This window comes from Mobula hypostoma, chromosome 4, assembly GCF_963921235.1.
Source record: "Mobula hypostoma chromosome 4, sMobHyp1.1, whole genome shotgun sequence".
In the NCBI taxonomy this organism is placed as follows: Eukaryota; Metazoa; Chordata; class Chondrichthyes; order Myliobatiformes; family Myliobatidae; genus Mobula; species Mobula hypostoma.
Window position 1 is genome coordinate 65,059,197 of NC_086100.1, and position 27,745 is coordinate 65,086,941.

General features: G+C 39.5%; 1 protein-coding gene across 1 annotated transcript; it reads right to left on the bottom strand.

The window, feature by feature from the left end:
- On the bottom strand, positions 1-27,745 carry LOC134345359 (2-acylglycerol O-acyltransferase 1-like). Its single transcript, XM_063045888.1, has 7 exons — positions 27,574-27,745; positions 27,255-27,391; positions 17,268-17,446; positions 13,433-13,637; positions 10,832-11,006; positions 5,576-5,775; positions 1-1,717 (listed from the first exon to the last, which is right to left on the bottom strand). Exons 2-7 carry the CDS (start codon positions 27,346-27,348, stop codon positions 1,563-1,565), a joined length of 1,008 nt encoding a protein of 335 aa, XP_062901958.1. The 5' UTR covers positions 27,349-27,391; positions 27,574-27,745; the 3' UTR covers positions 1-1,562.

Genomic DNA, 27,745 nt, shown 5'->3' on the forward strand with positions numbered 1-27,745 from the left:
ACCAGCAACTTTGATGTGTGTTGCGTTAATAAAAGAACTCCACCACCTTCCAATCTATACACGTATCCACCTTCTTGCATTGTCAGCAGGTCGCACATAGGCCTGATCCTCCTCCTCAGAGTCCACTTAGACATAACGGATACAAGTGATACTTCACTTTGTATAAGTATAAAATAATGTGGAAGAAGTGAAACAGACAGTGTTTTTTTGCACCACATCACGGCGGTACTTTTGCATCATTTCTTTTACAGTATTTGGCTAGAACAAATGCATCTTCCACTGATTCAGTGCCTTTAATTTGCTAGTAATAGCCATGACATTTTGGCATTCTACAATTTAGGAATTACTAAAAAGAATCAGTTTCCTCTCTCTGTAAGGAGACTCACAGACCACACCAAAATCATACAAAAGAAAAAGGAAAATGTACAGGAGAAATATGACAAATTTCACAACACATGCTTGTGATAATACAATTTGATTCTGATATATATAAATTCCTGTAACTTTTGAATACACAATTATTAACAAGTAAATACTTGAATTAATCATTTTTAGTACAAAATAGAGGAATATTCTGCAGAACAAAGGAATACAATCCAAAAGGGAGTAATTAAATGATTTTCTGAGTTTAAAAATTAATAGTCGGAAGGTTAAGTGATAAACTTCATTTGCTCATGGGTCTACACAGAATGAGTAAATTACAAAAAGATGATCAAGTCCTCTGAAAAATCAAATTTGCAACACAAGCTCAACAGTAATTTATTTTAATATATTTTTGTTAAACTTAGAATTTTTAGGTATAATTGAAAATGTTTAGAAAGCTATCATTTACTTTCTTTCACAGATTACTTCAAAATAGTTACTCTTACTTAAGTGTGGCAAATGATTAAAGATGAGCTACTAATATAATCCATTAAAAAATTACTGAACCTTTGGATTTTAATTTCTTGAGTCAAGAAGGTAACAGTGAGAGACTATGATACAGAGATAATCCTTTCTAAGGCACATTAATACGGTATTACAAGTTATGTTTGCTTGGTAAAAAGGAAGATTTTTGTAATAATTAAACTTTCTGAGTTTACTGTCATTCAAACAATATCTTAATCCATACTTTCTATTCATACATCTTTTTAAGGAGTAACTTTTATAATAATTCTACGTCTTTTGCAGTTTGTAGGTATTAATATTATTATATAATATTAAGCATTTTTCATCCCAATTTCAGTTGATGGCATTGTGGAAACACTAACCTAATTTTACATTGCAAAATTGTAAAGTGTAACCTTATCAAGGAATATCTCTTTAGCTAACGTTTGTAAAGTGCTGTACATCTAATACAATACACAGAAATTACACCAGTAGGACAACATTAGTACTTAGTGGTTAACATAGAATTGTTTGTAAACCATTGACAATTACTGCAAATAAGAGCATAAAATATCTGCAAAATGATTCAATTAACTGGGATTTTTCTATAACTAAGTACTGAACAGCTCAAAACAAATTTATTCATTACACTGGGGCTAAATGTGCTTTTTATCTCAAGTGCTCAAATCGGAAATTCAACTGAAAATCAGATGGTCTGTTTCAGGTATTCCATATTGAGCTTTGTGTTCTTCAAATAATTGATTTAGTGCCTCAATATATTTACTATGCAGCGCTTCAATCTCTTGGTTTGAAGGAATTTGATTCTGTTGCACAACAATTGGCTTTCCCACTGTAAAATAAAACAAAACTATTAATCATAACTAATATTTCAGGTATGTGGCACGTGGTTAAGGCGTTGGACTAGCGATCTGAAGGTCGTGAGTTCAAGCCCCAGCCGAGGCAGCATGTTGTGTCCTTGAGCAAGGCACTTAACCACACACTGCTCCAGTCCACCCAGCTGAAAATGGGTACCGGCAAAATGCTGGGGGTTAACCTCACGATAGACTGGCGTCCTATCCGGCGGGTGGGGGGGGGGGGGTACTCTCAGTCACTTCACGCCATGGAAACCGGCATAAGCACCAGCCTGATGAGTCTATAAGGCTCGGGACAGACTAATATTTCAGGTACTGTGGTACTGTCACTTGCCTACTTCTTCCTAAGTCAGCAGTTCACAACAGTTCTCAAGAATAACATTAAAGGATTTTATCTTTAAAAATTTGTTTTCTTTTTAAAGTTAAATGGAAAGTAAAGGTCTGAGCAATTCTGTAATTTCTGAATATTTGTATATTTAAACAAAAACACAGTTGAAGATTTGAAAATTCATAGTGGGTGTGTGTTGGCTAGCTTGTAGGAGGGGAAGGTGCAACAAACATATAAAATTATGGAACGGTTAGATAAAATAGAGGCAGGAAAGCTGTTTCCATTGGTAAGTGGGACTGGAACCTGGGGACATACCCTGAGGATTCATGGACACAAGGAGAAACTGCTTTTTTTGAGAGAGAAGCCTATGGAACTCTCTTCCCCGGGAAGCTACAGATGCTACATCATTGAATACATTTAGGACACAGTTAAATAGATTTCCGCATAGCAAAGTAATTAAGGGTTATGGAGAAAAAGCAGGCAGATAGAGCTCAGTCTATGCCAAATCAACCATGATCTTATTGAATGGCAGAGCAGGCGCAATCAGCCAAATGGCTCATACCTTCTCCTACTTATTATGTTTCATATCTTTAAAAGATTTCAATTTTTCTTCTCTTTTATGTGTATTCATTTTGGTGGTGCTAAAATGCATCAAAGAATCCTGATTGTGTAATTATGAACCTGGTAGATAAAGAAATTACTATGACGCTAGGGTTTCAAAAAGGGAAGGAGGAACAATGAAAAGGGAAGGAGGAACAACGAAAAGGAAAGTAGGGAAAATTAATATCAAATTGGACAAAAAATTAAAATAAAGGATTTATAAATAAATAATTATTTATAAATAAATTATAAATACATAACAAATTAATAACAATTTCAATTAGCACTGTTGAACATAGAGATGAGGATGCATTTCATAAAACTTACAGCAAATTGCAATTGGAAATGTATCCTCCACTGTCAATGGAAAAGTTACAAATCAAAAATGACAATTTCCATTGCACTTGTCAGTTGGAGAAAGAAAACTTTTATCTCAGACCTCTACCGCCTTGTGGCTGTACCCACTCATGGGGAAGGCTTCAGCAATAAACCCCAAGGGAAAAATCTGGAGTTGGAGTCCCTAAGGCAGTCCTACATTGAGTTCCATGCTGACTGGCAACTTGTGCAATGCTGCTGGTACCGAACTGTATCAGTCTCTGCTGTTCATTTGAGTTCATCAGATGCATGGAGAGGGGGAGCTTGCTACATGGACAACAGCTTGCTCAGGTTTGTGTATCAAGACAGCTAGGGTGCAACATCCCTGACCGACAGAGGCTTCACTCACTCATCATCAGTTGTAACTTGTGGCTTGTCATTTTGCCAACACACATTAAGTGAAAAATTGAACAGCAGAAACAAACACAAATAAAGTCAGAACATGCTGGGTACACCCAGAACGTGAAGTGGCATTTGTGAAAAGATAAACAGGTTGATGTTTCAGGTCAACGTCCTTCATTGGATGCTGTGTCACCTGCTGATTGCTTCCAGAATCATCTGATTTTATTTCTGATTTCCAACATCTATAGTTTGTAAAGTCAGGGTCATACAGCACAGAAACTGCCCCTTTAATCCAGTAATCAACATGCCCATCCAAGCTAGTTCCAATTGCCTGTGTTTGGCTCATAACCCTCTTAATCTTTCCTATCTATATAACTGTTCAATTGTTTTTTAAACGTTGTTATTGAATCTGCATCAACCCCTTACTCTGGGAGCATATTCCATATAGTTACCACCATCTGAGTTTAAAAAAAGTGCTCCCCCCTCCAAGTTCCTACTAAATTTTCACCTCTCACCTTAAACCTTGATCCTGTTTATGTCCCTTATGATTTTATACTCTCTCAGTCTCCTTTGCTCAAAGGATAAAAGTCATAGCCTATCCAACCTCTCCCTATAACTCACTCCCTTAAGTGCTGGCAACATCCTTGTATAGCTTTTCTGCACTTCTTCCAGTTTAACAGTATTTTTCTACAGCAGAGTGACTTAAAATGAGAATGATACACTCAAGTGCGGCCTCACCAGCGTTTAGTACAACTGCACCATGACATTCCAGCCTCTGTACTCAGTGCCCTGAATGATGGAAGCCATCATTCACCTCCTCTCTACCTGTGATTCCACTTTCAGGGAACCAAGTACCTGAACTCAAGGTCCCTCTGTTTTACACCACTCTCCAAAGCCCTACTATTCACCATGGAAGTCCTACCTTGGTTTGACTTTCTAAATACAACATCTCTCACTTAACTGAATTAAAATCAATTTGCTATTCTGTGACCCTGTTACCCAGCTGATCAAGATTCCCCTGCAATTTTTGATCTTATTCACTATTGACAATATCACCTATTTTAGTATCATCTAGAATTTTACTAACCATGCACATGCATTCTCATCCAAATCATTAATATAGATGAGAAACAAGAATGGGCCTAGAACTGAACCCTGAGACACACCACTAGTCATTGGTTTCCAGTCTGAAAAACAATCTTGCACCATCACCCACTGCTCCCTACCATCAAGCCAATTGAGTATCCAATTAGCTAGGCCTCCCTAGATTCCATGTGCTCTAACGTTCCAGAGCAGACTACCATGTGGAACCTTATCAAAAGGCTCACTTAACTCCATATACTGTAGATCATGCCTAATGCCCTGCCCTCAGAATATTCTCCAGTGACTTAACTACCACAGGATATTAAGTATATTGGTCTTTAGTTCCCAGGATTTTCTTTGCAGCCCTCATCAAATAAAGATAACATATTCACCACCTTTCAGTGTACTGCTACCTCACCCGTGACTAATGATGATGCATATATCTCAGCTAAGGCTCCCACAATTCCTTCTTTAATTCCCTGGAGTATTTTTGGATATACTTGACCAGGCCCTGGAAATCTGTCTACCTTCATATGTTTCAAGACATACAGTTTCTCCTCTACTGTAAGGCAGACTATTCCCAATTCCTCCCCATTAACTTTTGCTTGTTCTGAAATCTTCATGTATTTCTCCTCAGTAAAAACTGAGAAGTATTCATTGAAACCTTGCCCATTTCCTGAGGCTCCACGCAACCTTGGTCTTGTTTATTTTCAATGTTTTTCCCCAAATGTTAGCTTCTTTGGATTTATATGTGAAGTAATATGGCTATGTCCAAAAATGAATTAACATTCAAACACAGTTAACTACATTCAATACAGAGAAGTATTCATTGAAAATTATCCAACAATTCTTTATACTGGCACATATGCATCTGAGCGATCATTCATGTTCCTCTGATGCATATCTTGCAGAACAAGTAACACAAATCATAATTAATCTGAAAATATGTGAACTGCATGTATAAGAGGTAGGTGTGAAAATATGTAACCGGTAACAAAAATGCATATCTGAGTGTACAGGAAATTATTTTACTACAAGATCCTGGTTTATTAAAATACAACATACATATAACACTAGTCTTGGCAATACTTTATGAAATTGTGCATACCTACAGTGTAGATAGGTTTCCGATATGGTAGTAGCCCAAAGTTATACTGGAAGACACCCCTGGCATGAAACAACGGCAAAGCAAACCCCATGATTTTCTGTAATCGCTCTTGGATTGTTCGAAGTGTTGACCCTCTGGGATTGTTTACCTGATTAAAAAGTTCATTTTCCCCAAAGGAAAAGACTGGAACCAGATGTGCCCTAAAGAGAGATGACAATTAAGGTGCATGCAAACATTCCTGATTTAGTCATTAAAGCTTCACCCAATACTAGAATACTAGAAACACACATCAAAGTTGCTGGTGAACGCAGCAGGCCAAGCAGCATCTGTAGGAAGAGGTGCAGTCGACGTTTCAGGCCGAGACCCTTCGTCAGGACTAACTGAAGGAAGAGTGAGTAAGGGATCCACTCACTATCCCTTACTCACTCTTCCTTCAGTTAGTCCTGATGAAGGGTCTTGGCCTGAAACGTCGACTGCACCTCTTCCTACAGATGCTGCTTGGCCTGCTGCGTTCACCAGCAACTTTGATGTGTGTTGCTTGAATTTCCAGCATCTGCAGAATTCCTGTTGTTTGCACTAGAATACTAGAATACACTAGCTAAATAAGACCTAACACAATAGAATGCACAAAGTTAAGGTGTAAAACTTGGTTTCCTTGATAGTATTAAACAGGAAAAATATTTTTTAAAGTGTTTATTATTTCTTGGATTCAGACCCTCAGAGTACTGCCTGCAACTTAATTTCAGAGATGGGCTGATTTCCTGAACTGTACTGTTTCCAAGGATGAGGGATTTCATCCATAAAGTTACACTAGAGAAGATGGCCTGTTCATCTTGTATCAAAGGAGAATCATGGTGTAAAATAGAGGAAAATTGTGCCCCAGTATTAGAAGGATCAAAATTAAACAACACAGATTTAAAATTTTGGATTACAGATACTGAGAGGAGAGAGAAAACTATTCTATAAACACAAGATATTTTATTTTATTCAGAGTGGTTGGGATCTGGAAATTTTGATCATGGAGTCACAGAACAGGGAATTGGCTCTTCAGCCCAAACAGTCCATCCCAAACAAGCTTCCAGGCTGAATTTGTTCTATTTGCATACATTTGGCCCATTACCTTTCCTACCCACATACCCGTCCAGGTTCCTTTTAAATGTTGTAAACGTACCTGCCTCTGTCACTTTTTCTGGCAGTTCATTCCACCCTCTGTTTGAAAAATGTTGCTCCTCAGGATCCTATTAACTCTTTCGCTTCTCACCCTAAAATTATCACCTTTAGTCCTTGATTCCCCAACCTTGGCTTCAAGACTGCCTGCATTCACCCTATCTATGCCCTTCATGATTTTATACACCCCTGTAAGATTACCCCTCATTTTCCTACACTCAGTAAATAAAGTTCCAACCTGCTCAACCTTTCTCCGTAACTCAATCACTCAAGTCCCGGCAGCTTCCAATCTCCTCTGCCTTCTTTCTAGCTAAATAGCATGTTTCCTATAGCAGGGTGATGAAACATATTCCAAATGCCTTACGAGAATAGGTTGAGTGAACTCGGCCTTTTCTCCTTGGAGCGACGGAGGATGAGAAGTGACCTGACGGAGGTGTATAAGATGATGAGAGGCATTGATTGTGTGGATAGTCAGAGGGCCGAAATGGCTGCCACAAGAGGACACAGGTTTAAGGTGCTGGGGAGTAGGTACAGAGGAGATATCAGGGGCAAGTTTTTTTACTCCGAGAGTGGTGAGTGTGTGGAATGGGCTGCCGGCATTGGTGGCAGAGGCAGATACGATAGGGTCTTTTAAGAGACTTTTGGATAGGTACATGGAGCTTAGAAAAATAGAGGGCTATAGGTAAGCCTAGTCATTTCTAAGGTAGGGAAATGTCCGGCACAACTTTGCGAGCCGAAGGGCCTGTATTGTGCTGTAGGTTTTCTATGTTTCTATGTAAATGCAACCTCCCCAATAGTTTGTAGGTGTACTCACTTATTTGAATGCCTGAATCTGTTAGTTCTGGATATCACCCTAGAGTAAAGTGGCAGGGCCCAATTCCAGCTATTTTAGAGCTTAGGCAAAATTTTGGTAAGTGAAACAGACTGAAGTACTTGAAAAGTAAACAAGTGGAACAAGGCAGGAAAGGAAAAGTGATCTTATCAAAGTTGGTAAGAAGAAACAAATATAGAATATCTTGCAAACTGTGAACATAAAACTCAGTAACCTAGAACTTCTTTGGTGCTTTAAAAAGAAGGCAACAGGAAGTTATATTTCTTACACAATATGTCAAATTAATTTTGCAAGTCCTGGAACAGCTTGCACATTCTTTAGGAAATTGAGTAAGAAGCACATATTTTAAACATTATCTCTACTCATAGTGACAGTTCTCAAATTGACATTTGGTAGAAGGCATGGTAAACATTCAGAAACTAATGAACGATCATGTCACTGGAAGTAGACCTCAAGGGCAACGGTTGATGTATTTATCCATTGTCTTTCCCAACACCAATCCAAGAGAAGACATTGGGAATTCAAGGTCTCACACTGGCATTCTATTTTTGGATAAATATCTTTTGTAGGGCATCAAACCACTGAACTTGAAATGCAAAATGCTAATACAAAGGAAGAGCAAACAACGTGAATAGGAATGTGAAGAGCAAAGTGAATAGGAATAAGGAACCTTGGTTCTCAAGGGATATTGCAACTCTGATAAAGAAGAAGAGGGAGTTGTATGACATGTATAGGAAGCAGGGAGTAAATAAGGTGCTTGAGGAGTATAAGAAGTGCAAGAAAATACTTAAGAAAGAAATCAGGAGTGCTAAAAGACATGAGGTTGCCTTGGCAGTCAAAGTGGAGGATAATCCAAAGAGCTTTTACAGGTATATTAAGAGCAAAAGGATTGTAAGGGATAAAATTGGTCCTCTTGAAGATCAGAGTGGTTGCCTATGTGCGGAACCAAAGGAAATGGGGGAGATCTTAAATAGGTTTTTTGCGTCTGTATTTACTAAGGAAACTGGCATGAAGTCTATGGAATTAGGGGAAACAAGTAGTGAGATCATGGAAACTGTACAGATCGAAAAGGAGGAGGTCCTTGCTGTCTTGAGGAAAATTAAAGTGGATAAATCCCCGGGACCTGACAGGGTGTTCCCTCGGACCTTGGAGGAGACTGGTGTTGAAATTGCAGGGGCCCTGGCAGAAATATTTAAAATGTCGCTGTCTACAGGTGAGGTGCCAGAGGATTGGAGAGTGGCTCATGTTGTTCCGTTGTTCAAAAAAGGATCGAAAAGTAATCCGGGAAATTATAGGCCGGTAAGTTTAATGTCGGTAGTAGGTAAGTTATTGGAGGAAGTACTAAGAGACAGAATCTACAAGCATTTGGATAGACAGGAACTTATCAGGGAGAGTCAACATGGCTTTGTGCGTGGCAGGTCATGTTTGACCAATCTACTGGAGTTTTTCGAGGAGGTTACCAGGAAAGTGGATGAAGGGAAGGCAGTGGATATTGTCCACATGGACTTCAGTAAGGCCTTTGACAAGGTCCCCCATGGGAGGTTAGTTAGGAAAATTCAGTTGCTAGGTATACATTGAGAGGTGGTAAACTGGATTAGACATTGGCTCGATGGAAGAAGCCAAAGAGTGGTAGTAGAGAATTGCTTCTCCGAGTGGAGGCCTGTGACTAGTGGTGTGCCACAGGGATCAGTGCTGGGTCCATTGTTATTTGTCATCTATATCAATGATCTGGATGATAATGTGGTAAATTGGATCAGCAAATTTGCTGATGATACAAAGATTTGCGGTGTAGTAGACAGCGAGGAAGGTTTTTAGAGCCTGCAGAGGGACCTGGACCAGCTGGAAAAATGGGCTGAAAAATGGCAGATGGAGTTTAATGCAGACAAGTGTGAGGTATTGCACGTTGGAAGGACAAACCAAGGTAGAACATACAGGGTTAATGGTAAGGCACTGAGGAGTGCAGTGGAACAGAGGGATCTGGGAATACAGATACAAAATTCCCTAAAAGTGGCAGCACAGGTAGATAGGGTCGTAAAGGGAGCTTTTGGTACATTAGCCTTTATTAATCAAAGTATTGAGTATAAGAGCTGGAATGTTATGATGAGGTTGTATAAGGCATTGGTGAGGCCGAATCTGGAGTATTGTGTTCAGTTTTGGTCACCAAATTACAGGAAGGATATAAATAAGGTTGAAAGAGTGCAGAGAAGGTTTACAAGGTTGTTGCCGGGACTTGAGAAAGTCAGTTACAGAGAAAGTTTGAATAGGTTAGGATTTTATTCCCTGGAGCGTAGAAGAATGAGGGGAGATTTGATAGAGGTATATAAAATTATGATGGGTATAGATAGAGTGAATGCAAGCAGGCTTTTCCCACTGAGGCATGGGGAGAAAAAAACCAGAGGACATGGGTTAAGGGTGAGGGGGGACAAGTTTAAAGGGAACATTAGGGAACATTCTTCACACAGAGAGTGCTGGGAGTATGGAATGAGCTGCCAGACGAGGTGGTAAATGCGGGTTCTTTTTTAACATTTAAGAATAAATTGGACAGATACATGGATGGGAGGTGTATGGAGGGATATGGTCTGTGTGCAGGTCAGTGGGACTAGGCAGAAAATGGTTCAGCACAGCCAAGAAGGGCCAAAAGGCCTGTTTCTGTGCTGTAGTTTCTATGGTTCTATGGTAATGGGAAAAACAATGTATTTTCAGTTTCACAGCAAAGAAATTTTAATATGAGTATAGAAATTTTGCTGCAATTGTATCATGGTGAAGTGTCCACCCCGGATTAGAGTGTGCAGTTCTGGACCTGTGAAAATGTACAGATTAACATTCACATTACAAAAAAGATACATTACAATCATAAACACAAGAGATTCTGCAGACGCTGGAAATCCCGAGCAACACACACAAAATGCTGATGGAAATCAGCAGGTCAAGCAGCATCTATGGAATTGAATAACCAGTCAACATCTTGGGCGAAGACCCTTCATCAGTACTGGAAAAGAAAGGGAAAGAAACCAGAATAAGGATGTGCCTCCCCCCAGTTTATTTATTCAGTTGGCCCCTAATTAAAGAATTGCCAATTAGTCAAAATACAGAATAACTATCAATCCTTTGGAACAATATAACAAAATTCATTACTTTTCAAATAGATGGGGGAAAAAATTAGGCTCACAAAATGTTAACTATCCTCTTATTGAGTGATAATACTTCTGAACATTCATTCGTAGGCAATATTTTCCCCACACAGTTAGTTTACATACCCACATTTTATAGCCAATTTAATAAATCCCTTCCTGTTCATGATTCTCAAAGTTAGTGCTCCAGGCCTTGCATCCAGAGATTCCTCAGCACCGCCTACTACAATGACAGCCACGTTACCACCTTCCTTCCTGCTTAGGATGTGAGAAGCACTGCTCTTCACAGACGAGACCAAACCTAAAATCAGACAGAAAATAATCTTTATCAGTTAAATAAAATGCACTTTAGTGTCATACAGCACAGAAAGGGGCCTGTCAGTCACTAGTTCCATGCTGACTATCATACACTGAGCTTCTGCTTAACTCTATTGCCTTTGCACCCACTTTCCAGCACTTTATAGTGGGTAAGGTGGGGGAAGTGTCATGGTTAAATCATGGAGAGATAGGGAAAAGTGGGGAGGCAAGCCAGGAGTTGGTGAAATCAAGGGAATGGACTGGAAAACAAACTTCTCAAGTGACCCCTGAACTATGGTTATTCAAGTTACAGAAATTTGCTTTTATAGAATTCACAAATTGCGACACAGAAGTTTGAGATAGATAATAGAATCTGTTCGTGAAATCTGTATGGGAACAAAGTAAATACATCACTCAAAACTTGCTTCTACAAATTACATCCCTGGATACATGAATGGATGACACAGCTTCATGTTACTGAAATACACAATACAATCCATTTTCTAGGAATGTAACTCCCTGTACCCCCACCCACCCCCAACTGCTATTGAGTCACCTGTACTTGGAACTAGGAAAAAGGGTGGTGCCCTTTCCTCCACAGGACAAATAAGCAGTGTTATATATCAATTAACCTTGACACCTCTATTCAACTGCTGGATTTCCAAAGCTTGGAAAACCCCAGTTTTTGGCATGACGATGAAACTACTTAATTCAGCCACTTATCTCTAAACAGCCAGTTAGAAATACACACCCCAATACTCTTTGTTAAATATATTCCTTGTAATCCATTACAGTCAGGTTTTGCTGTTATGACTTTTAAAACTCCCTTCCCCTTCTCCTCTGAGCACCTCCCCACAATGATCACTAGTCCTGTTGATGTAAAATTATTCCAAGAAACCTTGCTGTTTAGCGTGCCACTCTTACTCTTTCTACCTTGCTTCAATGTTACTAATTAGATATGTGAAACAAATATAGCACCTAATAAAGTGCTCAATGTTGATCACTGACAAAACTTCCACCTAATGGAACTGTAGGAGAGTTTAACGGCAGACAAGTATAAATGAGCTTTAATCTACATTTTGAATCAATAACTCCAAGACCTTGGCCTCCAAGCCTCCTTGTGCAATTTTATCCTCGATTTCCTCACTTACAGACCCCAGTCAGTTCATATTGGCCACAACATCTCTTCCACGATCTGCATCAGCACAGGTGCACCACAAGGCTGTGTGCTTAGCTCCCTGCTCTATTCGTATGATAATTATGACTGGGTGGTTAAAGCACTGCTCCAATGTCGTATTTAAGTTTGCTGATGACACCTCTGTCGTAGGCCAAATCAAAGGTGATGATGAATAAGCACATCGGAGGGAGTTTGAAAATCTGTCTGAGTGGTGTCATTACAACAAATTCTCACTCACTATCAGCAAGAACAAAGAGCTGATTATTGACTTCTGGAGAAAGAAACCAGAGGTCCGTGAGGCAGCCTTCATCGGGGGAATCAGAGGTGGAGAGGGTCAGGAACTTTAAACTCCGTGGCGTTATTATTTCAGAGGACCTGTCTTTTTGGAGGACCAGCACGGAAGTCCAATTATGAAGAAAGCACAACAGCGCCTCGACTTTCTTCAGAGGTCACGGAGTTTCAGCATGCCATCTAAAACCTTGACACACTTCTACATACGTGTAGTAGAGAGTATATTGACCGGCTGCATCACAGCCTGGTATGGGCCTTTGAATGGAAAATCCCACGAAAAGTAGTGGATAGAGCCCAATCCATCATGGGTAAAGACCTCCCCACCACTGAGCATGTCTACATAGAGCACTGTCACAGGAAAGCAGCATCCATCATCAGGCACACCACCCTGGACATGCTCTCTTCTCGCTGCTGCCATGAGAAAGGTGATACAAGAGCTTCAGGGTTCACACTACCAGGTTCAGGAACAGATATGACCTCTCATCCGTCAAGCTCTTGAACCAAAGAAGATAACTTCAACCAACTTCTCTTACTTCATCATTGAAATGTTCCCACAAGCAATGGACTCAATTTCAAGGACTCTTCATCTCACGTTCTGGATATTTATTGCTTGTTTATTTATTATTATTTGTTTCTTTTTGTATTTTCACAGTTCGTTATCTTCTACATTCTGGTTGAATGCCAAAGTTGGCTCTTTCATTGATTTTATTATGGTTATTATTCTATAGATTTATTGAGATTGCCAACAAGAAGATGAATCTCAGAATTGTATATGGTGACTTTGATAATAAATTTTGAACTTAGAGTTGTCTGAATTATAAGTTCATGCTACTTCTAAAATGCTCCTCAAATAATTTATCAATAAAGTAATAATACACTGTCATTTTCATAGATCACAGGCATGCAAAAATCAAGCTAAGAATATTTTGCTATTTTTAAAATTGTATGTGTTTGACCATTACCTCCACACATGATGTATTCCCTGTAAAAAGGAATCTTGAACCAGAAAGGCAGCACACATAGGTACGGTGTCAAACCTGGAAACAAATTCTGAAAGTTCGTAGTCTCACTGCAAAAGTTTGCAAAAGCTCCAGCTACAAGCACCCCATGAGGATGAAATCCAAACAGATAGTTGTATTTTGGATCCAAAGAAGTTGTTTTTGTAAGCTTATAACAAAGAGAAATCAGAATTAGTGCCATCAGCCAATGCAATTATGATACAGCTTCAACTGTACAGTAGTGTTTCAGAATATGAACGTTCACATTAAATAATTCACGAGACAATGGAGGATATAGAAAGCTCTTTCTTTCACCACAGTTAAATAAAATATATTTTTTGAAACAAACCTAAAAGTAGCAAAGTAGTAAAAGATTCAATGTTTTAATCCGAATTTTGTTAAAGCATAAATGATCTTGCTGATAAACACACTTGTACTATTTTGACTCTGGTTCAAATCCATTCTCAATTCATCTTTGTTAACTGATGCAAATACAGTGTATTCCAGATAATTGGGCCATCGGACAGCTCATAAAAAACAAAACTAATACAGAAAATACACCAATTAATTGGGACAGGGGACTGTTGCCAAACAGTTTTTAACTGTCATCTGTCATGTGCAGTTGTGTGGCCTTTGAACACTATGGAGCAAGAAGTTTTGAAATAGCATTAGTTGCGTGCGCTCATGTTATGTTATCCATTTGGGCCAATGGATGCCAATACAAAAAGTTGTGATTTCTTTTTTGACTTTATGCAGGAAGGCAACTCAGACAGTCAATTATCTACAATAGTTATCAGCACTGATTTTGTTCATTTACAATTGATCAAAAGCACACGGCAGCATACACTGGATAAATTCCTCTGTCAATAACTATCAAGAATTATACATAGTTTTATAGTACTGTAGTAATATTGATAGTATTTTAACTATTTCTGTATTTCATTTAAATACATAATTTATTACTCAGTTAAAATTGTAATATGCTGCTTGACATATTAGATCAAAATGATACAGTTTGTTTTTTTTTATACCTTTTAAATATTTCAACGAAACTTCAGTTTATTGGGGCAGTTGCTTAATTGAACCAAAATGTACTGGTCCTGATGTGTCACAATTAACTGGAATCCACTGTAGTATTGAATGATATCAACTTGACATCATTGTACAGATTAATCATACAACAATGTGGAAAACTGAAACAAAAAAAAGGAACCTATTTATTGAGTGTGTTATATATAATTATCATAAAAATGATCAGGAAGGAGAAACTATTCTTTGTGCCATTGATTGCCTGATATTGCTATTTAGAACTGGACAATCCAGAGGCATTCCTTTGCTGCACATAGTTAGATATAGCAAGACTTGCAGCTACTGCATCATTTTGATCTTAAATGTCAAGCAGCATATTACAATTTTAATTAGTTCTTTGGATTTGGATACTTCTAGTTAACCCCATTCCTAAATGTATTGACAGAATGTTCCAAAGTTGACAAAGAAGAATCAACCATGGTGGAATGGGACCAACATTAGTTTGGGAAAGAACAGTATTTTAAACCTATAAGGAAGATTAATACAAAGATTTTTTTAGGACAATAAAAAAAACTTTCTGGTCCAATTTCTAAACTAAATCTTAAAGCCCTTCAACTGATGTTGTTTCTTTAAATAAATGAAGGAAGTAGTGTGGTGCTTCTTTTGCAGTATGGATATAAATACTGTACCCTTCACCCCAGAGCTCATCTGCAATGCAGCAAGAATGCCTAATCAGATCCATCAACGTTAGCTAACCATTTCCTCTGATGTTTCACTATGGATATTTGGCTGTTCATCAATTGCAATGTTAAAGAAGTAATAAAGGGCTTGGTCTCATAGCCACAATCTGTTTCATTCAGATGGACTTCATCACTTTAGACCACATGTCAATCAGACAGTCATACTGGCACAAAACTCAAGCTTTCACTTCAAATATAGCCTCCAGAGGGATGGTATATCCCATTTGGTTTACTCTTATGGGGCAGTCTTGGTCTTTGGGTCTCATTTTGCTTACATGCTTTTAATCTGGCACATAGTAATTTCTTTGGGAAATTGACCTGACCCAATTATCCATCATGGTATTGTGCTTAAACTGATTTAATGCTCAAGTTATCATAGAGCAACTAAAAATAGAAATTTAGTCACATAAGTACAGTTCTAGTTTCAGGACTGCAACATGCATTCAGTTAGCATCCCATCCAAAACAGGAGAGAGGGAATTTAGAGAGACCATTGTCTCTCTAATGGATGAAGAACATTAAATATTTCTTCATCCGAAGCTTACTGAACATTACCTATCCAAAAAAAGTACTCATTAATCCATAAAACATAATATTTTGGTGGGATATCATAAAGTACATATGATACACTACCCAAAGTCCAATTATTTCCACCACAATAGAATTGTGAATGATTGTGTAACTTTCCTCAAGCATTAATTCAATATTCAAAATCAGTAGCAACCTTTCTTGGAAATGCTTTATTTAGATCACAGGTAAAATAAATAAATAAATGAATAAATGAATAAGATGTTTCTGAAAAGTGATTTTCTTTCAGATTAAGAACATTATTTGCATCTAAAGGAATTGAATGGTATAGCAACTCTAAATTTTAAATGTTTGTCAAAGATATTTTTCTCCCAAATTATCAGTTTAAAAAAAAGTGAACATTTTTTCCACAACTGCTATCATCCAGCTGTTGACAGCTAACATAATTGGGACATAAAATACATGAAATAAATCTTCTACATCATAGACCTCCAGAATAGTTACTTCACAGAGTATAATTTGAACGATTTGGATAAATATATTTTCTAATTAAAACAATTAAACACTTTATTATGAGCATTCTTCCCAAAATATATATCATTCAGAATATAGTAAATATAATTGGAGCATTTTGTTATCTACATTCATCCTGGGTTACACAGCTGCTTGGAACAAATCTCCACAGGTATCACTGCATCCCTTTCCAGATGTAAACTGCAGATGTTGGAATACGGAGCAATGCAGAAGGTACTGAAGGGAAGCATTTGTAGAACAAAACAGACAATTGACATTTTGAGTCAATACCCTTCATCTGGACTGGCAAGATTAAGAGTTTCAAATGAACCCTTGACTGTTAATTTCTATCTCTTTTCAGACCTACATGGCTTAGACCTTTTAGCAATTTATAGGATTACTCTTTTTTTTTACACAAGCATTACCATCAAGTTTGGGACAAAACACACTCCTATGACTAAATGTGAGATTTGGTCCTTTAACTTATGACCTCATCTGCCTGCCATCTATTAGCTGCCCATTCAAAATTGGAGGGAGGGAGTTTGGTGGGGTCATCATCTTGCTGATGGGTGGAAATGAAGGTAGAAATACCATATGTTAAGGGCCGATTAAGTGGGAAAAGGGAATTTAGGGACTTTTTCTTTACAAGTTTAGTCTAAGGCAAGGGTTTTCTTTGTTTTCTGCTTTCCTTGTTATCTGCTCTTCCTTGTCTGACGAAGGAAAGATATCCCCTTACTTTTGATGACTATTTCATCCTGAAAGGTGTCCACCTGCCTTCAGGAAGCTTCGCAATTTCTGCCTCTGAAATACATAATTTGCGTGCATGCTGGAGGTCCCTGTCAGGAATCTCAGTTAACAAGCTGCATCCAGAATGGTGGCCAGTAAGATTTATGTAGGAAAGAGGTTCGCTGTCAACTCTCTTCTGCACATTTCCAATAAAAAAGTACTTCCACAGTCATTGACACGTTAACTCCAAAGAATATAACTCACATGAATAGGAAAGTAGTCACGGAAGTAATTCCAGATGGTCCAATTTCTGACCCATTGTGATCTTCTACCACCCTGATTCGGTGTTTCCCAGTCAAGATACAACCAAACAATGTAAACTGCAGCTATGTACCAGTAACCAGCAAAGAGGAGAAGCACAAAGACTGCAAGGCAACACTGACCTATGAAGAGAAGAAATTATAGCCATACCATGATCAACAAGATTCGAGTTTGACTTTTAGATTCAATGGTCAGAGTTCAAAAGTGAAGAATATAGTTAAATACTTTGTAATAAAAACAACTTTATTCATGAATTAAGGATGTCAAGTAACTGACATTCCTAGACAAGTCTTCTTACAGCCAGTAAAGTAATTCTGAAGTGAGATCACTGTGACAATATAAGAAACACAGATTAACTGAGGTCTATTTATCAGCTAGAAAAGTGGGTAAATGTCCCTGCTTTTCTACAAAATACTTCCCTGCAAGTTGGGAAATAGGGCCATGGTGTTCTGTTTCATCCAGGGGAAAGAAATTCTCCTGAGGACACCGTTTCTTACTGCTGCAAGAAATTGTCAACTTCAATATTGTGATGATGAATAGTCTTAGTTTTCCAAGCACGGTTATGAATACATATCTTTTCTGAAATATTTATATCAAGATATAACATAAGAATTAAAAATAAAAATGTTTTCAGTACAAGTCTGATCAACTAATATAGATAATTATTACAAATAAGTAAGTTGCTTGGATTGAATGGCTTGAGAGATAAGGAATGTAGGAGAACCTGGGACTGCTTTCACTGGAATGTAGGAGGCTGAGGGAGGACCTTGGAACTGTATAAAATCATGAGAGGGAATAGATAAGCTAAAGTATCAGGTTTTTTCTTGGATTGGACAGCCTCCAACTACAAGGCACAGAGGGAGAAAAATCTAAAAGGGACCTGTAGGGCAAATTTTGTACAAAGAGAGTGGTGGGTATAGTGAATGAGCTACCAGAGAAAATGGCAGGTGTATAGATCATGGTTTTGACTGATATGGCCCAAATGCATTAGCACAGGTAGGCACCTTGATTGGCATGAATGAGCTGAGCTGAAGGGCTCATGCTGTATGCTGTAGGATAACCCGGGATTACTTCCACGTGGATAACTCGTGCTGTATATCTCGATATAAATGGGACTCCATTTATTTTGGATGAATCTAACAATTCTGTCAAATGAGTTAGGTTTCAAATAAAAGCCTCAAACTTTCAAGGTGGAAATGGCTATTTCTTATGATTTGCTCTTGAAATACCAGCGGACTTGAAGGGTAGATGTGTTATTGTACCAAGAATTGCTACATGTATCATACCATCAAGGCAAACCAGTGATCCCTTAACACCATATGATTTGGTTATTACATTGAGTGAGCCTCAGATTAGTTTTTCATTCGGGATGGTTTAAGGGAAGTTATTCTCAAACAGTACAAGAACAATATTATGGTATGCAAACAGCAGTATTACATTGTGTGATAAGTAGCAAACTCACTTCCATTTAAATTGAATGGAAAACTACATTCAATTAAATTTAAATTGAATGTCATTTTATCCAATTTAATTTCTAGAAGTGCATGTGCCAGAGTAAATATCCAGAGAAATTACTGCTGCTCCATTTTGCCACAAGTAGTAGTACCAGAAAAAAATTATTGAAAATCAAGATAAAGTAAGGAGGCCAAATAAAGCTTGAATTTCAATGTACTATCACTGGAATTGCTGACTGGGAATTATGACAAAGCAAACTTAAAATACAGAAAATAATCTCTCAATGGCATGAACAATGCAGATCACCTCCCATTTATGCTTCGTCTAATACATTGACTCTACATTGTAACACAGTTAAATGATAAAATATAAGGGAAATTTGGTGGTTTTTCACTTATTGGTTGACTGAAAATAGCTGAGCAATATCTCACATCCCTGTCACTGGCTGACACCAACAGTATTAAAATGAAGATCCAAGTCTCATTCAAGAAGCAAAATAGGATTTCAGGAAGGCATTTCGAGGTATTAATAAAAGACTGGCAGATGGCACAGTGAGCAAAATGATAGATGTCATAAATAAATTTAAAATATTAAAGAACATAGATACAATGTGTGATTAACATTGAGAAAGGGAATCTTAATCTAGCTGAAGAAATGGGAGTTTTATATAAGAAGCATTCATACCTTTTATCAAAAATAATGCTTGTAGGAAATGAATTGCACAGAACTAATTAAGTCACTGTTCACTCACATGCAGGGTTCCGTCATCAGGAACAACAGTAGTTCTAGCACAGATCCACCCAGACCCCTATTACTTATGCTACCCCTGTTCACCACCTCAAGGCAACTATTTTAAATACAATCAGTAACTATCATTAATATTATCTTTCATGCTCGGTTCATAACTCTTGTTAATAATTCATACAATGTGAAAAAGGCCCTTCAGCCAACTGAGTCCATGCTAACAACCAAGCACCCACTTTCACCAATTCCGAACTAATGCTGTTTCATTTCCCCACTTTGCCATCAATTCCCTCCACACTTATACACTAGGGGTATCTCACTGTGCCAAATTAAACCCCTGACCGCCCCCCCAAAGCCTCTGGGGGAAAAAAAAGGCGACTGGAGAGTAATCCCCAATCTTACTCTCGACTAAAAACATTAGGAACACTTTTTATGAGGTAAGTTGTGGTATACTATCACCACCAACAATGAAAAGGCAAGAGGAGGCGAAGCTGACTCGAGGGATGAATCATGCTGGTATGTTGCAAAGTCAGGGCACGTCTTCGAGAAGGTTTTGGAAACAGAGATGGAGCTAGAGTGAGCGATACGAAGAGGAGATGAGGCAGAGAAGTTCTGGTGCCCATCCACCTGAATTGGGTCTGAGGTTGGATTGCTGTAAGCGCCAAGCCCATTTGAAGAGGTCAACAACAGCTTCGGGCTAGGCGGTGAGGCCTAGGCCAGTGTCTGGATGATTTAAACACCAACACAGATAGACTGGAAAGGCAGGGAGCCAGGATCGGAGGCGAGGGTTGGAACGATTTTGCTCGCTGTCCTGTGATGTTATTCCTCCCTCCGCGACGCTGAGGCTGTGGCTCTGCTCCTGCCTTTACGCGCTTCATGGCAGCTTGCCCCGCTACATGATGAACAAAGGCTTTGGGGATACTCTGCTGTTCCAGGGATTTAGGTCTAGGGACTGGACTCAATTTGGTTCAGAATGCTGTTGCTTGCTTCTATTGTTTGCATGATTTGTGTTTTTTTTTCCTCTTTTGCTGCGCTTTGAGTGTTGGTCTTTCTTTTTTTTAAATTGGGTTCTTTCAGGTTTCTTGCTTTGTGGTTGGCTGTAAACAGACAAGTCTAAAGGTTGTATCATTTATGCCTACTTTGATAATAAATGTACTTTGAATTTTGAATTTGGTGTTCTGGCTATTCTTTTGACACTTTTTCCAATAGATATGGTACATACACACACACATACACACACACACGTGGACTAATCACAGGACACTTAAAAGACGGACAATGTCGATCACCAACATTTCATTTGAAGTTGCACTGATGATATTGCCTAGATGGGTAACAAAACGTCTGCAAGCTAACAAGCCAGCTTGGTGAGCTACTCAACAACAGCAACATTTTTTCAAGTTCATAATGTCCATGCCTTCCTTCACTTAGCCCACATTCTGCTTAAAAGCTGACCATCAATCTTTGTTTTCCATTGCCCATGCCAACAGATATTGTAAACGGCCCTGCAAGCTTCTTCATCCTTGCTATGAAAGAAACTATGACCATTGAATCTTAAATAAGACAAGTAGTTTTAAAATCACAAACCCATCTATTGTAAATGACTCCATCTTCTCTGAACCCAACAGGCTTTAATATAGTCTACTGCATCATTTACTTCCAAAACCTCTCTTTTGTTATCCAGTGGCACCATCCGCTCTTACTTATTTGCCTTCAGACTACTTCCATCAGCAGATTCTCTCCTACCCATCAACATTATATGTGACATCGTGCATAACTATCCTTGGTTCCTCCCAATTCCTGATCCACATTCTTATCCCAAGTGACAGAAATGAAGAAAAAACATCTGGCTGTTTATGTACAATCATGTCACCTCTTGTTACCCTGTATTTCTCAGAATATTTTTCTCATTGTATGTACTGTGCGAGCAGTAATTCCCTCCAGCTAAACACTGAGAAAACTAAAGACTTCTGAGATTGAATGACTTCAATCAAATCATTCAATCTTCCTTTAGCCAGCTTCTCAGGTGAAAACAGCCTCTTCAAAATTGAAAGTCCTCTCCAACCATAAATTGAGCTTCTGATACAGTTTTTTTTCTACCATCAGGACAGTTTACTTCAATTCCAGAAATATTAACTGCCTCAGCTCATGTCTTACAAGCTTGTCAATGCTTTTCTTATCTTCAGAGAAAAAAAACTGTTCCAATGATTCCTGGTAAACCTACAAGTACCAGCCATGGCATAGCTGATGGTATGCTCGCCTCCAAGTCATAAGGTTGTGAGTCATAAGGCTGTGGTTTTGTGTTTCATTTCAAAGAATTAGGCACAAGCCTGAGGTGACACTGTACTTTGGGAGAGAGTTGCATGGTTGAAAATGCCATCTTTCAAATTAGTCAGTAAACTTGTGCTATCTGTTATTTATTAAAAATCATGTAGCACTCTTCAACATAAAGTGAGGCATTACCCTGACTTTCCGGACTACACTTATTTCTCAATAATACCGCCAAGGGAATAATCTCTTCATTGCCACATTACTGTTTGTGAAAGTTTGCTGCATGTGAATTACAACACAATGGCAACAGCAAGTTATAAAACTGAATCTGGTTTATTATCACTAACGTGCAGATATGTTGTTTTTTGGCAGCAGTACAGTGCAAGGCACAAAATAATTACTATAAGTTACAAAAATAGATAAATAGTGCAAAAGAGGCATAGAGAGATGGTGTTCATGGATATTTTAAAAATTTTGAATTCAAAGGGTAAGAACCTGTCCTAAAACATTGAATGTGGGTCATCAGGCTCCCATCCCAAGTGGTTGTCACCTTCCTGAGGGACCATCTTTTGAAGATATCCTTGACAGTGGGAGTGTGATGCCAGTAATGGTGCTGGCTGAGTTTACAATCCTCTGCAGCCTCTTGTGATCCGGCACAACAGAGCATCCATACCCGGTTGTGAAGAAAATTCCCTTAAACTCCTAATGAAGTAAAGGTGAAGGCATGTCTTCTTCATGATAGCGTCAATGTACTGGGCCAGGACAGATCCTCTGAGATGTTGATGACCAGGAACTTGAAGCTACTCACCCTTTCCAACACTTAACTCTCAAATAAGACTGATGTGTGTTCACCCAACTACTCCTTTCAGAAGTCCACAATCAGTTCCTTGGTCTTGCCGACTTTGAGTACAAGATTATTGTTGTGACACCACTCAACCAACAGACCTATCTCGCTCCTGTATGACCCCTCGTTACCATGAGATTTTGGCAACAACAGCAATGTCATCAGCAGATTTATAGAGAGCACTTGAGCTATGGTTAACCACATAGCCATGAGTGTAGAGAGAGAGAAGAGCCACAGGCTAAGTATGCATTCCTGAGGTGCACCTGTGTTGACTATCAGTGAGCAGGAGATGTTATTACCAATCCACACTGACTGTAGTCACCCAATGCATATCTAGCAATTGAGTGGCAAGGGAGTTTTCAACCATTATCCTGATAGCAATGTACATTCCAACCCTGGCTAATGTCAGGCAGGCACTGAAGAAGCTGAGCACCGTGATCGGCAGACACAAAACAATGCACCCCGATGCCTTCCCGATTTCAACCAGGCCAGCTTGAAGTTGTCTCTGAATTACTCCCACCAACATATCACCTGTGGAACCAGAGGAGCCAACACACTTGACCACTATTACAAAACCATCAAAACACTTACTGTGCCATCCCACATTGGTCAGCCCAATCATCTAGCTGTACTTCTACTTCCTGCATACAGACAGAGGCTGAGGACCACAGCACCAGTGGCGAAAAGCACAGAGGTATGGTCAAGGGAGGCTAAGGAACGGAATTGGTGAACTAGCCAATATTCAAGGATTCATTTTCAAATCCAAATAGATATGGCACAGTTATTAGGTGAGTGTGTGCCTTTGATAACTTACCAGATTTACCCAAACCAAAAGCCATGAATGAACCAAGAGATTTGCAGTCTGCTGAAGCTAGATCAGCAGTATTCAAGACTGGTGATCCAGAACTACGCTAGAAGTCCAGGTACAACTTAAAGAAGGCCATTTTAAGAATGAGAGTAAAAAACACAATAATGATTGGAATTAGAGATGGAATTGGAAGCACCTCAGCTCTGGCAGGGCTTGCAGGTCATTACTTCCTACAAAGGTAAATCTAACATCATGAATGGCTGTGATGCTTCACTTCCAGATGATGAACCCTCTTCAAGAGGATGAACCCTCAAGGTATCGGGCTTCAATGGCGTACCTGGTATGGCACTGAAAACCTGTGCCAACCAACTGGCCGCAGTGTTCAAGGACATGTTCAAACTCTCACTGCTGCAGTCAGTGGTTCCCACCTGCTTCATAAGAGCGACAATTTTACCAATGCCCAAGAAGAGCAGGATGAGCTGCCAAAACAACTGTAACCCAGTTGCACTCACGGCCAGAATCTGCTCCCGCCTGAGCAAGGACGTAGACACACTACAATTTGCCTTATCACTAGAATACGTCTACAGTGGACGCAAATTCACTGGCTCTCCACTCAGCCTTACAGTACCTGGACAACAGCAATACCTATGTCAGGTTGCTTATTAAACTCAGCATTCAACACATCACCAAGCTCCAAAACCTGGGCCTCTGTACCTTCCTCTGCAGCTAGATCCTTGACTTCCTTAGGAAACCAGTGTCAGTGCAAATCGGAACAAACACCTCCTCCTCGCTGACTATCAACACTGGCATTCATCAGGGATGTGTGCTTAACCCACTGCTCTGCTCTCCCTGTACCGATGACTTGTGTAGCTAGCCGCATCAATAAATTTGATGATGGCATACCTATTGTTGGCAGTATTTCTGATAGTGAGAAGGAGGTTCTGTACAGGGAGATGATCAGCTGTTGCGTGGTGTTGCAGCAACAAGCTTGTCCTCAGTATCAGTAAGTACAAGGAATTGACTGTGGACTACAGGAAGGGGAAATCGAGGAAGCACACACCGGTTCTCATCAAGGGATCAGCAGTGGAAAGAGGAGCATTTTCAAGTTCCTGGGTGTCAACGTCTCTGAAGATCTGTCCTGAGCCCGACATATTGTTGCAATTATAAAGAAATCCTGATTACAGCTATATTTCACTTGGAGCTTGAGGAAGCTTGTTGATTAGTTGTGAGCTAGATTCTGCATAGTTGTCAGCTGTGTTCTGACATGTATATTGCTGTTGTCCAGGTGCTCCAAAGCAAAGCGGAGAGCCAATGAGATTGCTTCTGCTGTAAACCCATTGTGACAATGGACAAATTGCAATGAGCTGAGGTCCTTGCTGAGGCTGGCCTTAATTCTAGCCATGACTAATCTCTCAACGCACTTCATCACAACAGATGTGAGAGTTACTGAGTGATTCTCATTGAGGCACCTCATCCTGCTCTTCTTAGGTGCAAGTTCGATTGCCCTTTTGAAACAAGTGGGAACCTTTGCTTGAAGCAGTGAGAGGTTGAAGATGTCCTTGAACATTCTGGCCAGTTTGTCAGCACAGGTTTTCATCACCCTGCATCTCGCCATGTAAGGGTTACCCTCTCGAAGAATGTTCTGAAATACAGTACTTCAATTATTATAAAGTACTTTGGGACACTGGCAAAGGTAATATGCAAAGGGAAAGTTATGTCTAAAAAATTAAGTATTATCTAAATATTTACTGCCAATATTTAAAGTCAGCCGGTCAGCCTACTTCTTCTTCTTAAGCCCATGGGCCGCTGACAGCAGATGGTCAGTCTTCCGTCCTGAGCTGAATGGCCACCAGTCCTGCAGCTTCTGCTTTCACCACACACTTCATACGTCTTCCAGCTGAAGATCCCCCCATTGCCAGGGATTAGGCCTTTTGAGCTTCTGCTGGCATAGCACTGATTTTTTTTTTTAACGGATGGAGTTACTAGGCCCACGCCCAACCCTCCTTTTGCAGCCAGGCTTGTGACCACCCATGGCAGAGTTCTGTCCACCTACACCATTCCTTAAATCTTATATTTTCATTATTGTGTTCAAATTTATCCTTCTTTCTTCCTATCATTTAATGCTCAAAAACTCTCCTACTTTATATACCTCATTCCACTTACCTTACCAGGTCAGGCTTCTTCTGTGAAATTCCTTTTAAGAACTTCTGTCTTTTATTCCTTTCTTCCTAACGAGATGTTTCCTGAATCTAAAAACGTAAACACGAGGAATATCTTTCCCTCCCCCCCTCTGCTTTCCACAGGGATCATTCCCTACGTGACACCCTTGTCCATTCGTCCCCCCCATCCCTCCCCACTGATCTCCCTCCTGGCACTTATCCTTGTAAGCGGAACAAGTGCTACACATGCCCTTACACTTCCTCCCTTACCACCATTCAGGGCCCCAGACAGTCCTTCCTGGGGAGGCGACACTTCACCTGTGAGTCGGCTGGGGTGATATACTGCGTCCGGTGCTCCCGATGTGGCCTACTATATATTGGCGAGACCCGACGCAGACCGGGAGATCGTTTTGCTGAACACCTACGCTCTGTCCGCCAGAGAAAGCAGGATCTCCCAGTGGCCACACATTTTAATTCCACATCCCATTCCCATTCTGTTATGTCTATCCACAGCCTCCTCTACTGTAAAGATGAAGCCACACTCAGGTTGGAGGAACAACACCTTATGTTCTGTCTGAGTAGCCTCCAACCTGATGGCATGAACATTGACTTCTCTAACTTCCGCTAATGTCCCACCTCCCCCTCGTACCCCATCCGTTATTTATTTATATACACACATTCTTTCTCTCTCTCTCCTTTTTCTCTCTCTGTCCCTCTGGCTATAGCCCTTGCCCATCCTCTGGGTTTTTTTCTCCCTCCCCCTTTTTCTCCCTGGGCCTCCTGTCCCATGATCCTTTCATATCCCTTTTGCCAATCACCTGTCCAGCTCTTGGCTCCATCCCTCCCCCTCCTGTCTTCTCCTATCATTTTGGATCTCCCCCTCCCACTTTCAAATCTCTTACTAGCTCATCCTTCAGTTAGTCCTGATGAAGGGTCTCAGCCCGAAACATCGATTGTACCTCTTCCCAGAGATGCTGCCTGGCCTGCTGCGTTCACTAGCAACTTTGATGTGTGTGTTTCTTGAATCTGGCTATTTTGCTTTGAGTGTTCCTTCAAATATATTCTCTTGAACACTGGTAATTGTACAGCTGAGACATTTTTTTCCTATTTAAAGTTCTTATTTTTTAAAGAATGACCATGTCGTAAAAAAATTGACTATTCCTTGTCCAAAAAAATTAGAAAATTATATCTGACTCTGAGCACACCAATATTCGGCCGTTGTCTATGCTATGCCTCGCCTCTTTGAAAATTGTTATCTTCTATCATCAATACAGTATCTGTATTTAAAATCTTACTCCGGTTGTTTCTTGAGATCAGCAGAAAATAATTTGGAATTGAATTTTAAACTGAACACTCGCCACGCGTATTTTGGACAAACTTTAAGTCAGCACTCATTAGGTTAAGTATTTTGTATATTAGTGGCATCACATAACGAAGGCACGTGCTATTCAGTTGCTGCTATCGGGACCCTACGGAAATAGCCACACCGTGACTGTAACTTTACACTATAAAAGTTTTCTGAACAGGAGACACTTAGAGAAATGCCCAGACGGCAATGAATTAATGTGTATATCCAACCACGTTGAATTTTTTTAACAAAAGGATACAATATTTTCATAAATTACCCCAACATTATAATGAAAAATTACCCAGGAACAAGAAAGTGAAGATCCACTGAAGCACGGCAAACGTTTGAATCCTCCTCTTAAAAGGAATGTTAATGGGCGCAAACTCAATCTTCATATTCACCGCAGCTCCCTGCAAATACCTCAGCACTTTCACAGATCTGAAAGATAGTGAGCGCCATACGTTACGTGTCTGTTTAGTCAGCGCGTAAATTGAAAGCACTACGTCCAAACAAATCTAATTTCCTAGCATTGTAACGAATTTCCACGACTGTCGGTCCCTTCGTTTGCGTGTAATTTGTTAAACCGAAATGTGTTAAAATGCTTTCGAACCGAATCTTACCTCGGAGCCAGGGTGGTATCTTCCTATTTTATAAAGGGAACAACTTTTATTGAAGGATATTGTGAAATCCGTTGCTGTTCGGAATGTTGTGAGATGTGCTAAACAAATTAAGTTATTTTGCTGGAGTTTTATAAATCTTTCTTGTTCAGGACAACGCGCTCCGCTTCACTTC

Excerpts from the sequence above, each read along its gene's own strand:
- LOC134345359 (XM_063045888.1), bottom strand. The coding sequence starts at position 27,348 with ATGAAGATTGAGTTTGCGCCCATTAACATTCCTTTTAAGAGGAGGATT. Across the intron at positions 17,447-27,254 it reads CTTCACTTTCTTGTTCCTGG|GTCAGTGTTGCCTTGCAGTC; the intron begins GTAATTTTTCAT and ends TTCTCTTCATAG. Across the intron at positions 11,007-13,432 it reads GGAATACATCATGTGTGGAG|GTTTGGTCTCGTCTGTGAAG; the intron begins GTAATGGTCAAA and ends GTCTGATTTTAG.